The 12626-nt window shown below is 31.8% G+C and overlaps 1 protein-coding gene across 1 annotated transcript; it reads left to right on the top strand.

Annotated features, from left to right (window-relative positions):
* The first annotated feature begins 2382 nt into the window (after positions 1–2382).
* On the top strand, positions 2383–10432 carry LOC112506321 (transcriptional regulator STERILE APETALA). The gene is made up of 3 exons (XM_025110329.1): positions 2383–2598; positions 8833–9370; positions 9861–10432. Exons 1-3 carry the CDS (start codon positions 2383–2385, stop codon positions 10430–10432), a joined length of 1326 nt encoding a protein of 441 aa, XP_024966097.1.
* The last annotated feature ends 2194 nt before the right edge of the window (positions 10433–12626 follow it).

Raw genomic sequence — 12626 nt, 5'->3', positions numbered from 1 at the left:
TCTTTTGTTCACTCAATTTTTAGTGTTAACTATGTTAACCTTGTGGACCAATAACATTTATTGTTTGTGGTATGTTTTATTAAGGTAATAATTATAGGATGGAGTACAAAAGGGTAAATTATACATAGACGTAAGTTACATTTGTATTAATTAATGAGTTGTTACAATTTAATTGTTGCATGATTTTTGTGATTATGATCAATTCATCAAATTACACGATATTTTATCATTAAATAAAATTATACTTGATCAAATGATTAGTACGAGTGAACAAATCACATTTAAAATTTTGTGAAGCGTATGATAATTTTGTAATGGTGAGATGAATTGTGGAGGAAAGTGTTGACACCACGTTTACATCTTCAACTTCCCTCATTCCCATTCAAATTCCAGTATGTGAATGGTTGAACATAATTTCATTGTTCATAAGTGAACATATTTCTATACGTGTACATGTTTATTGTCTGTTAACATATGAAAAGGTGAAACAACCAAGTGAACATATGCGAACATCCGAGCATTGCATATAACACATGTAAACATATATGAACATCCAAACACACTTGGAATATCTGAACACAATCTTATTGTTCATAAGTGAACCGATGTTCATATAAAGGGGGAGATGCCCATGTATATATTAATGTTCATAATGACAAAGATTTTTTTTATTAATAACAATGTATTAATACATATGGGCAGTTCAAAACATTAATATGCACATGGGCATTTACAAAACATCCAAGTCTTTATGATTTTTTTTTCTAATAATACCCTTATCTATACTATATTATAAAGCATTCGACAAAAACTCTTAAAAACTATTTTTTATGCATGAAATACTGTTTATTGATGCATATTACATAAAATTTAAGATTACAAGTAAATTGTGCATAAATACAACTTATTAAAACTCCATGTTTGAATCCGTGTAACTAACTTTGAATATACATAACCAATTAGAGGATAAACATCTCATTTTAAAATATAAAAAATCCAAAATATAACTAGAATAATTATCGTGTTCTAACAAAATAATTAATTATATCTTTATAAAAAAATTATATTATTAAACCAAATATAAATTGTTTCGTTACTAAACCTAAATTAAATTATAATAAAAAAATTGAATTATAAAATTACATAAAAAATAGGAATTTTAAATAGTTAATTTGATACTAATATCGATATATTTTTGTCAAATATTTATGATATATTCAAATTTATATTTTATTCAAAAATAAAAACATTATCGCTTTTTCAAAATCACAAAGGACCATACTATAACATCAATTGAGATAAAAAATAAAATATTAAAATCAGGATATATCTCGCTGCATTACACAAATACCATTATAGTTTCCAATAATATAAACATAGCTACAACCCTTTTTTAGTTAAACTCTTATTTCTAATAATATAAACATAGTTACAACCCTTTTTTAGTTAAACCCACGTATTAAAAAAACCCACCCATTAAAAATTATTCCCCAAAGTATTTAAATAAACAATTTTCTTTTTAATTTTTTAACCCCCATATAAACCTCATTGGACATGTGGTTCTTACAAAAATTAATTAGGTTATTCATCTTTTATTTTCCAATAATATTTGGTTAATCATTAAAATAATATTTATTGCTGAATTAATTTTGTAAAAATAATTGAAAAATTAAACTAAACAAACCATATTGTATACATACATTTTTTATTAACTTGGATATACAACCCGCTATGCGAGCCGATTAATCTTAGAACGATCACCTGCTTTGCATATAGCCCGGAGTCACCGTATTTGAACCTCCGTGGCCACAAGGGGATTTTTATTCCTCCTTAGATTTGAACCTGAGATCTCCTGGTACTTTTGACCTTTGGAGCCAAACTTAAACCAATCAGACACCACCCTTATGGTTATATTCTTTTTATTATGTGTTAATGAATATATAAAAAATCCATTTCTACTTAATAATTTTCTTTTTAAATATATTAACATCCTACTAATTTTTTGCATTAATAATATATGGTTTAACCTGAATTTAATATATAATAATAGTTATAAAAATAGGATTAGGTTCACATGAGACCAACTTGACAATAAAATACTGTGAATGTAACGTTTTGTTATAAAATTTCAAGTGTAAAAAAATTGTCTCATGAAACTTACGAAAATAAGCTGGTCTCACTTGATTACAAGTCTATAAATATATTTAACTACTTTAAAAGAAATATATTATACTATGGTGTGGATTTGTTTTGTATATATACACGCAAATGGCTACACTCCCATCACTTGGGCCCCTCCTCCATTCTCTCGAGTGAATTTTCTGGTATACTTTCTTTTTTCCGTTACTCTTCTTCTGTGCAACTGAAAACAAACCCACGCAAATGTCAACCACCTCGTCTTCTTCGTCACGTGACGGAGGAGACGGTGGAAATGGAGGTGCCGGAGAGTTTGAAGGACCGTCGCAATCTCGTCAACGCTTCAACAGCGCTGTATGGCCGGAGCCGTTCCTTGAAGCTCTTGCTACTCAAGTCGCTATTGACGCCGCTCTCTCATTTGGCCGCCTTGCCGCTGCTCCTGCTCTCTTCAATCTCTTCCAGGTAAAATCGCATCATTATTTGAATCGGTGCACCTAGGGGTTTTCTGTGAATCACTGCATTTTGTGCACATTTCTGTAGTTTATTATGATTGTGCATTTAGGATCCATGCAAGTTTTTCAATGTTTGTTTATGTGATCTGAATGATTATCCTCAGCTTTATTAGTTTAACATTGTTTCTGTTGTTGATTTTTTCGTAAAACGTATGGGCCTAGTGATCGTTTTACATCGAATAGCGTTGAAAGTCATAAGCACCTCCTATGGAACATGAAAATTACACAAACAGATTTCATAAAAACCACTACCTTCGGCAATATTCACTTGCTCGCACTAAAATAGATTCCAGAACTTTCTGGTGCATTATACAGAACTTAAAACACATTTTCTGCAAAAAGAGGGAAAAAACTACTACTCGGAAACTTTTTACTCGAGTATGTTTTTTTTTGAAATTATACATTAATATGCCATCTCGCCGTGTAATCCGGGCCTTTACTCCGACGTTGAAAGCAACGTTGAATTCTTTTCTTTAAGATCATGGAGAGGGGTTTTCCTCCCTTTTTTTATGATTTGATATGGCAATTTGGAACAGCATTGGGTTAAGTTCCAGCATGGGCATACCTGGTACCTTTAAAAATATCTATCGGAACCATCCCTGATCTTGTGTTTCTGTAAATTCTAAAGTATGTATAAACAAAACCGATCTAGGGTTTCTTTTTTGTTTCGGAAAATTATGAAGAAAATAAAAAGGGCAAGACCAAAATTATACCATACTCCATAGTCCATACAGAAGTACATGTTACAAAAGAAGTCTTCGTTGGAGTGGTATCCGAGCCTTTCGCCTCCGTCCATGGTTCAAACCTTGCAAAAAAAAAAGAGTAAACGATACTCCATGAAATAGTAAATGTTGTTGGCTAAGTTGCACCGTTGAGAGTGTTTGGTTAGTTTTCCATTAAATAGTTAATAAGGTAGATGTTGGCTTAATTAGTTATGATTGATAGGAATTAGCTGACAAGCTTATCACAAACAGTAGAATGCTTTCGTCAAGAAAATTGAAGGGCAAGACTGAAATTACAACAACACTCCATAAAGAAGTAGAATGCTTTTGTCATCTCAGAAGAGAAAATGTATACCAGGTCTTTCTTATGTAGTACCACTTCGTATCACAGCAAGTAAGTTATGGTAATAGGTCTGAGCACAGATCCTGCTGCTGATCTATTTGTACCCTTTATTTATATTATTGTACTTTATATGCATACGAATATATCTAGTTACTCTATATTTTCCAATAAAACATACCATCTCTTTTTGGTTCTCGATTGTCTTTAAAAATAGATATAGTTTATATTAACAGGCTTTTTTCTTTTGTATTCAACAACATCTAATGTATATTTGTTATTAGATTATTATTGTAGAGGATTAAACGTTAACGTAGTCAAAATAGGAGAACATGAGAATAACAATATCACACGCAACTACGAAACATGGTCAACAGGTTACGCGGGCGACCTTAGCTACCGCCGAGGTTGCACGAATCACATGTGATTTTATGCTAATCATGTGTAAAATCACATGTGATTTGACCGGTATTCTTTTATTTGGTAGCTTTATTCTTGTTTGAAACCGAATCTATTACATCAAAAGCCACATCTTTTAAAAGAACCAACATTTTTTGTCTCTGCATATTTCCACTTAAAAAATAAAAAGATTCTATAAAACCTTCTAGGAGAAAGTAGGAAAGAAAGATTAAAATTCGAGGAACTTCCAAAAAAAATGATTACTTTTAATAAAGAGAAATTATTATTTATTCTTTGAAAAAATCTGAATTTAAATGTTTAAGTGACAACTAATTAATTATATTAGATATTTTAATAATATAATAAAAGAACTTTTAATTTTTTTTCAATGGAAGAGTAAAACCTATTCTATAGCACTTGTATATGAAAAAGGTAATGGACCTTATTACCTTTTTGTTATTGTTTAAATGTGGCCGGTTTTATCTATAAGATCTGAAATGATGCGTTCGGCGTGAGATTTGTGGGACGTGGAGGGTTAATTAATTGCAAGTTGATAGACGGAAGGTGCAGGTTCGTCTCTTCTTTCCAAAGGGGGACGATACTTTTTCTTTTGGGGTGTGGGGGCTTTTGGATACTACTTTCTTGGGAATGAAAGCTTAAAAAAGTCATTCAAACCTTTTGACAATATAATTTTTGGCCATTTCCGTTCTGGGTCATAAACCAACAGCCGCTTGTCTTTTTCGTCGATTTATGGAATTATGATTAAATATTTTCCATTTCATTCAAAATAAAATACAGCAGAGGGCATTTTGCCATACAAAATAAAGGTATTTAGTTTTACACCGTATTTGTTGTTTGTTTACAGGGATGTGTGTGATTGATAATTTATAGAAAAAAGAAAAGATGGAAAAGTATCAGAACTTTTAGAAAGCAGTTGAGGTCAAAATTTGACTACAGATCGATCTCCAACACAAAAATAAGACCCACACTTTGTCGCTTTCAAAGAAATTTGGCTTTCTATCACCACCTTTAGTTGTTGCCCTTTTGCCTTTCTGTGTTGTTTTTGCAAGGCACACAACAGATTAAATATTTATTTTAATAATTATGAATGATACACTTTTCTATGTGTATATATATCATCTGGGGTTGTACTTTTTTTGTGTACCTTATCCTCCTGTCCCCGGCCCCATCTTCATTGATTTTATAGTACTCTTATACTAATTTCCTTTTGGGCAATATAAATGTACTCATGTATGTGTACATATATAAACTCCAACCAAGGATGGAATCGACTACACAAAGCTTTAACATGAGAGATCCTATGCCCAATGGCTTTGTCTTTCATGGTATATTCTTGTCCTATTTCTTCTAAATAACTAAAAAAGTTCTTTTTAAGTTAAAAAAATACTCTGGCCTTTAAGGATCTTAACCAAATTGAAACCACTTTTCCTTCCCTCCATGAAACGTTATATATATATATATATATATATATATATATTTTGCAGTATGATGTTTTGGCAGATGATTGATATTTTAGACATCTCTGCCCCCTAAAAATCAAACCGTAAGCCACAAAGCCCATAAAGTTGCAAACTTTTAGAACAGTAGGAGCGTATATATTGAGGAGTTGGTTGAATTATTAAATATGGATTAATAAAGGGTACAAGTGAAAAGGTGGTAATTGGCACGATTTTCATTAGGGGGGAAGACGGGGAGTTGGAATGGGTAGAGATGAGTAAGACTGATGAATAGTTAGTGCAGAAGTAGTACTGGGTTTGGTGGTACTTAAAAGAAAAGAAGCAGAATAAGAGGACAAGACGAAACGCTACTAAAGTTAAAAAAAGGGAAAAAAGGAAAGGAAAGGGCTATGTAATAGGAGTGGCAGTAGGAGTAGGCTTAGGGCATCAGGTGATCTACAAATGTATATACAACACAGCAAGAAAGCTGTCTTTTTCTTATTCTCCGAGCATAGCTTCTGACCACTTTCTGACCTCTCTCTCTCAACGTTAATTAACATCATATATGTACGTATCTCACAACACCCACACACAGAGGCAGGGCAGCAGGCAAGAATTTGTTTCTTTAAAGCAAGTCTCCCATCATATTGTGTCTCTCTCCTTTTTTTCTCTCACTAGCTTTCTGCATGCCTGAATAGCGCATGAACTCTCCTTCTGTCATAGGATTTTCCCCATGCTGCTAAAGTCTTTCTATCTTATCAATTCCAATTTTGTTTACTCGAGTATTTTTATATACATTTTTTATTTCTTGTGTCTTGTGTAAATATATCTCTATATTCTATCCATACATTACATTAATATATGATGGTGGTTTGCTACGTAGTTGGTGTGCCCCTCTTAAATATTCCTTTAATGTTTTACTATTTTATATATGAAACTATATTTAATACATGCTGTTGCACTTTGATTACATGCTCTACAGGATTAACTTACAACAAAATATGTATTAATTAGCAGATTTTAAATTCAATGAAACTTGATACAATATATATATATATATATATATATATATATATATATATTAAATCTTGTTTTTTGAAAAGGAATTCAAGTGACTTGTGATGTATTTCGATGAAAATACATCATTTATGTTTCAAAATATTACTATAAATATTTTGTTTTTTACTGAAAATTTGAGCTTTGCTCTGGTTAACACAAGTTTTAAAATTTAAATATGACATAAACATGCCTACACATGTTTAGAAAATAAGATACTCAAATGATTTAATATATTGTAATTTAAGAATACTTGAGTTGTCTTAACATAATTTTTTTTCTAAATATAATGACAAAGATAGCAAAGTTCTAATCTATTATATGGTTTTTTTTATAACAACTACTCTAGAGGTTTTTGCTATACGACTTTTGATTCTTTTTTAATTGTAAATATTGAATTTAAAGATATTATATTGCAATTTAAATAAACTCCCCCACTTAGAGATGTTACATAAATTGGGGAAAAGAGCCTGAAATTAGGGAAGTTTGTTACATATTATTATATTTCAACGAGTAACTAACTAACCAAATGGAATGAATGCTCCAAGTTGTTATTTTCCTTTCATCTATGTTATATGATAAAGTATTTGACAAATTTTTTAAAAAATAATACATATTACTTAAAATTCAAGATTATAAGTAAATTATGTATAAGTACAACTTATTAAAATTTCATATCTGAATTCGTATAAGTAACAGCAAATAAACATAATCAAATAGAGGATAAAGATTTTATTTTAAATATAAAAAATTTAAAATATAATTAGATAATCATTAAGTTGTAACAAAATAGTTAATTATTATGTTTATAAAAAATTATATTATTAAACTAAAAAATAAAAAACTGAATTAAAAAAATACAAAAAAGAGAAATTATAAATATTTAATTTGATACTAATATCAATATTTTTTTTTTTAATTTCTTATGATATCTTTATATTTATATTTTATTTAAAAATAAAAAATTATCATTTTTTTAGAACCAGATAAAACCGTATTATAATATCAATTGAGACAAAAAAAATAAGTAAAAAAATATATTAAAATCGAGAGAGGAAAATAAAAATATTCATGTTCACAAGCTTGCACAAGTACCTTTTTAGTAATTCCTAAAATATCTTCACTCTGTTCTTAAACCCTTTTTTTTAAGGACGAGAATTTGTGTTCTCAAAACTTTAGAGCAAGAAAGGAAACTAAATGGATGGAAAATATTGTTCTTAAACCTTTTTTTACAAAGGAAAGGGAGAAAATGGGAAAAGAAAAAAAATCGTGTTCTCAAAACCTTTTAATCTGAGAGAAAAAAGAAAGAAAAAAAAATAAAAAAAATTAAAACCCTTTAAAAATATTACTAAAATCATAAAATTATCCAAAGAATATTTTTTAAATGGTGTATTTATAAAAATGACATTTTCTTTTTCCTACCTTTTTCAAGATCGCTAATAAAAGAATATTTTCCTTTCTTTTCCATCTATCTTTTTTAAGTTTTTCTTCGTCAATAACTTTCGATATTATCCGGCTAAAAGTAACAGTTATCTTGAACATAGCCTACCACTTTAAAGGAAGTGTAGCTAGTACCTGGTTGTTTTCCTTTTGGTCTTCTAAATTTTCATTTCGTGGTCTCATTATTTTGCTTTGAAGATGGGATATCTGAATCTGGAGTGAAATTACAGTCAACTAAAGTTTGGTAGAAATTGAGACCATTTAGGTTGAAACCTTGCTCCAACCATTTAGCAGAACGGGAACTGAAAATCCATGCAAATGTGCTTGAAAAGAAAGAATACGATAAAAGCTTGTGAAGCGTAATGTAGACGAAGGTGATATCCTAATTTATCTGCAGAATGCATGCACTGTTCGACTTCACGACCTTGTACTCCCACAAGTACTATTAAATCAAGAGAAAAGGTTAAAGTGTGAAATTGATCTTGTTTTACCATCTTCTTGGTTCTGTTGAATGCATTTTTCAGAGAAAGCTAAATCACCAAGTTTTGCAGTTCAAAAAGGATTTTTTTTAACAGTAGATGTTTAGGTTACTTGCACGTTTTTGAAAATCAGTGAACTTTTTAAATTTCAGTTTTCCTGCTTAGGCTGAAGATATTAGCAATACAGTTTTCCTGCTTAGGCTGAAGATATTTCCTTCAAGATTGTTGCACTTTTCTTTTTGTTCAAATACTTTCAAAAACCCTCTTAATGTGGGTGCCCGCCGGTTGCAGGTTTGTAGAACATGGAGAACTGTATCCCAGTCTGATCTCCTATGGCAAACCCTCACACGACGTATTTGGCATCGCAACCATCTCCTCCATCCCTCTTGGCATGATGAATACATTTACCGCCACCGAACTGCTAGAAACTTCCGTGTCAGGAGGTGTTTGTACACAACCCTACACTTCCCTCCCAATGATGACAACACCAACGACAGCCTTTCTTGCCGTTGCCTTGCACTATCTGATTACCACCTAGCCGCTGGATTTTCTGATGGGTCTGTTCGCCTATTTCACCTCCTTACCAGGCTCCACCTGTCCACCTTCCACCCCCACCAACGCAATCATCTTGGCCCATTCTCCCGTGCTGTATGTGGGATCTTTTTTACAGATAACAGGGTAGTTTTTGCCTCCCTCGATGGTGATATTCATGTTGCATCCGTCAATGTTCCAGGAGCTCCACGGAGGGCCCACTTGGGTGATGTGGTCACTGATGGTGTCCTTGTGGATTTCACAGGTTGTAACCGGTGGTGGATCGGCCTTTATGCAGGTGCATGCTTCAATATATTTAATTCATAGAAATCATAATCGTTTTTAATTTGTTAGAGTTCTACATCGGCTATACTTGGATAATATCTGCTTTCAAGTCTGTTGGAGTCCCTCCTCTTTTCTCTAGTTCTCTTTTGGAGTGTAGTCCAATGAGTTATCACGAGTCCAATGAGTTATCTCGCACTCTTATGTGGTATGAGAGGCAATGTCTACCACCCTACTAGTCTTTAGAGGGTCGACACTCTGGGGTAATTTGTACTCGTCTATCCCCTTTTGCCACTCTAAATCCCCCATTGGAGGGGTGTGGATGTGTTAGAGTCGCATGTTGGCTAGACTTGGACCATTTTTTCTCGATATTTGTTGGAACCTCCTTCTCTCTAGTGCTCAATTGGAGAGTAATATAATAGAGTTTCACATATCGTTACACAATTTCTCTCTTAATACATCTTGATTACAAGCATGGCTGATACATTTTTTATTTGACGTGGTAGGTGTTCCAAACCGTGCCTTCCATGTACGAAATGGTAATACCGAAGAACTTGTATTCATTGGTGGCACATTGACCGACCCAGATGCTGTAACTGGTTGGCACCTACTGACAGACCTAAGTGAGCAGGTTGGGCGAATCCGCATAACAAGTGAAGATCGGGCGGTGGCTTTCACCAGCAGCAAGGTTCTTGTATTTGATTTGAGAAGCCAAATGATTTTAGGAGAAGAAGAGTTTGTAAGGCGGATTAATGTTGGTGCAGCTGATGCGTATGATAATGCTCTTATGTTCGTAAATAGTAGGGGGGTAGGTAATGTGCGGGAGGTGGGTAGTTTGGAGGAAATGTGTAGGTTCATGGCGAGGGGCGGGGTGATCGGTTGCATGAACGGTGGCTACTGTATAATATGCTGCAGTGGGGGTGGGGTTAGGGTTTGGGAGTTGAATCACGGACAGTACTTGTACAGTTTTAGAGAAAGGGTCGGGGATCGCACGAGTGCCTTGATCGCAGATGAACGGTATGTAGCGGCTTGTACTAGTGACAACACCATTCACCTATGGGATTTTGGAGCAACCTAATTGTAGGTATAGATTTGTTGTACATGCTCACACAAAAGACAGTCACAGAGGGAGGATCTTATGATGGTTGTGAAAGGTGTGTTTGTGATCCTGTATGATGCTACTTAGGTTTGGCTGATTTGCTGCTAGTGTTTGATTAGTTTCATTTTGCATGGGTAGTTAGACAAGTATTAATTGTTGACATTTTCTTAGTATTAGTATTGAATTGGGAAGGAATTATTATATATTTACATTTTTCATGGTGAAGATGGTTTGAATCATGAGTGTCCGAGTTAACTTGTAAGTGAAAAATCTTTGGTGACCTTGCAGAATTTGCACCAATGAGGATCCCCATAGTCCCTGTAGTAGTTTTGCTTCACCCTCAAAAGATTCTCTTTTGCTAAAATGCAAATATATGCTTACATGGTATCGGAGGATGAGGACTCGATACTCGGTGTGTCCTTATCTAGATACGGTTGCAGGGTGTGTGTTAGCCTCTTACATGATTTGGACCGTTTATTTTTTATATATGTTTTTCTTTGTTATTAATAAATTTTCTGGAGAGTAATTTAATATGGTTTCACATATTTTTGCACATTTAATCGAGGCTTATGGTTTCAAATTTTCATTTTTTGATTCATACGGTTCATGTTTGATATCCCAATTTGTATATAGATATGATCATCTAATAACCCACCTTGATGGTACCCATACGTTGCTGATTGATTGTTAGGGTACTTGTATGAGGTTAACATGTGACATTAAAAGGACCTTTTTGCCAGGTGAGAATTTGGAGCAAATCTCTTTACTATGATTATGACTAGGGCTCCAAACGAACCGAACCGAACCGGATGTTCAACGAATTGTTTGATGAAAAGTTTATTTACAAATAAACTAATGGATTTAAGCGATGGTCTTGTTCACTACCCAATTATGTTTCTAAACTTCGTTTGTATTCATTCTTATGGTTTGCATTTGTTTTGTTTGTATATAGGGGCAGATGTTAATGAGAAGACAGTAAGAAGATGAGATACAATACAAACCACATAATTCATTAATTAAAAAATACTATAAAGAAAAAATGAAAAATAATTTTAGAAATAAATATTCTTTTAAAGATATAATTATAAGAGTATTGTGGCGTTCTAACAGCAACAGCAGTCGAATTAGATCTATAAAATGATCGACTCAAAGAAATGTTATCTAAATCACTTAAAAATTTCATTATATCTTTAATTTCTTTTAATTTTAATTAGTTCATAATTTTTTTTATCAAGTTTATATTAAAAAAAAAAATCTAGATAAACTTTTGATAAAAAAAATCACAATTTTTCATAAATATATCACATGTGATATCCATAATCATTTAACTAACTTTTTCACTATTTTCTTTATCTTTTGGATCCACTTTTTCAATAAGATGTGATTAGTTTTGTTTAACATTTGATCTATTACGTATCACATATGATTCATTTTGTGGATTTTTGTACAGATCACATATTATGATATATGAGTGAGCATAAGTTATGTGTTATCACATGTGGTAATAGACGTCTGAATATAAGTAACGTATTATCACATGTGATAATTTTGCATCACCAATTTTTTTTATAAATGTATATATACATAATCACATAGTCTTAACAAAAATATCTACAATTATCTCATATGATTGATACGATCACAGATAAATTATCATATGTGATATAAACTTATAATCAATATGTTATGTGTTTATCTTTGTGATAAAATCGGTTTATTAAGAATATTAAAAATTGGTTCGGAAAACAACCTTAATCCCAATATATCAAGGATTATCACCACGGGTATAGATAATGCTACATTTTTAATTTAATTTGATTCATTTATTGAATAAGGTGTAGACCTGTATTTATTCTAGTCCTCTTGCAAATAATTTGCTTCTCGCATGATGTATAATATATATATACAAGAAGCGTACTCCGCAATGCAGCGAGATAAATCGTGATTTTAATATTTCATTTTATTCTTTATCTCAGCTGATGTTATAATATTGCTTTATGTGATTTTAAGAAAACGATAATGTTTTTATTTTTGAATAAAATATATGTTTGATTATATCATAAAAATTTGACAAAAATATATCGATATTAGTATGAAATTAACTATTTGAAATTCCTCATTTTTTTGTGTAATTTTTTAATTCAATTTTTTTAAAATTTAATTTATGTACAAT

This window comes from Cynara cardunculus, assembly GCF_001531365.2.
Source record: "Cynara cardunculus var. scolymus isolate 2C chromosome LG 2, CcrdV1, whole genome shotgun sequence".
Lineage (NCBI taxonomy): Eukaryota > Viridiplantae > Streptophyta > Magnoliopsida > Asterales > Asteraceae > Cynara > Cynara cardunculus.
Note: the sequence above shows the minus strand (reverse complement) of the source record. Positions and strands in the feature narration are given on the sequence as shown.

Bases quoted from the DNA above. Each gene is read 5' to 3' on its own strand.
- LOC112506321 (XM_025110329.1), top strand. From the start codon at position 2,383: ATGTCAACCACCTCGTCTTCTTCGTCACGTGACGGAGGAGACGGTGGA. The intron at 2,599-8,832 runs GTAAAATCGCAT...CGCCGGTTGCAG, and splicing joins CTCTCTTCAATCTCTTCCAG to GTTTGTAGAACATGGAGAAC. The intron at 9,371-9,860 runs GTGCATGCTTCA...TTGACGTGGTAG, and splicing joins GTGGATCGGCCTTTATGCAG to GTGTTCCAAACCGTGCCTTC.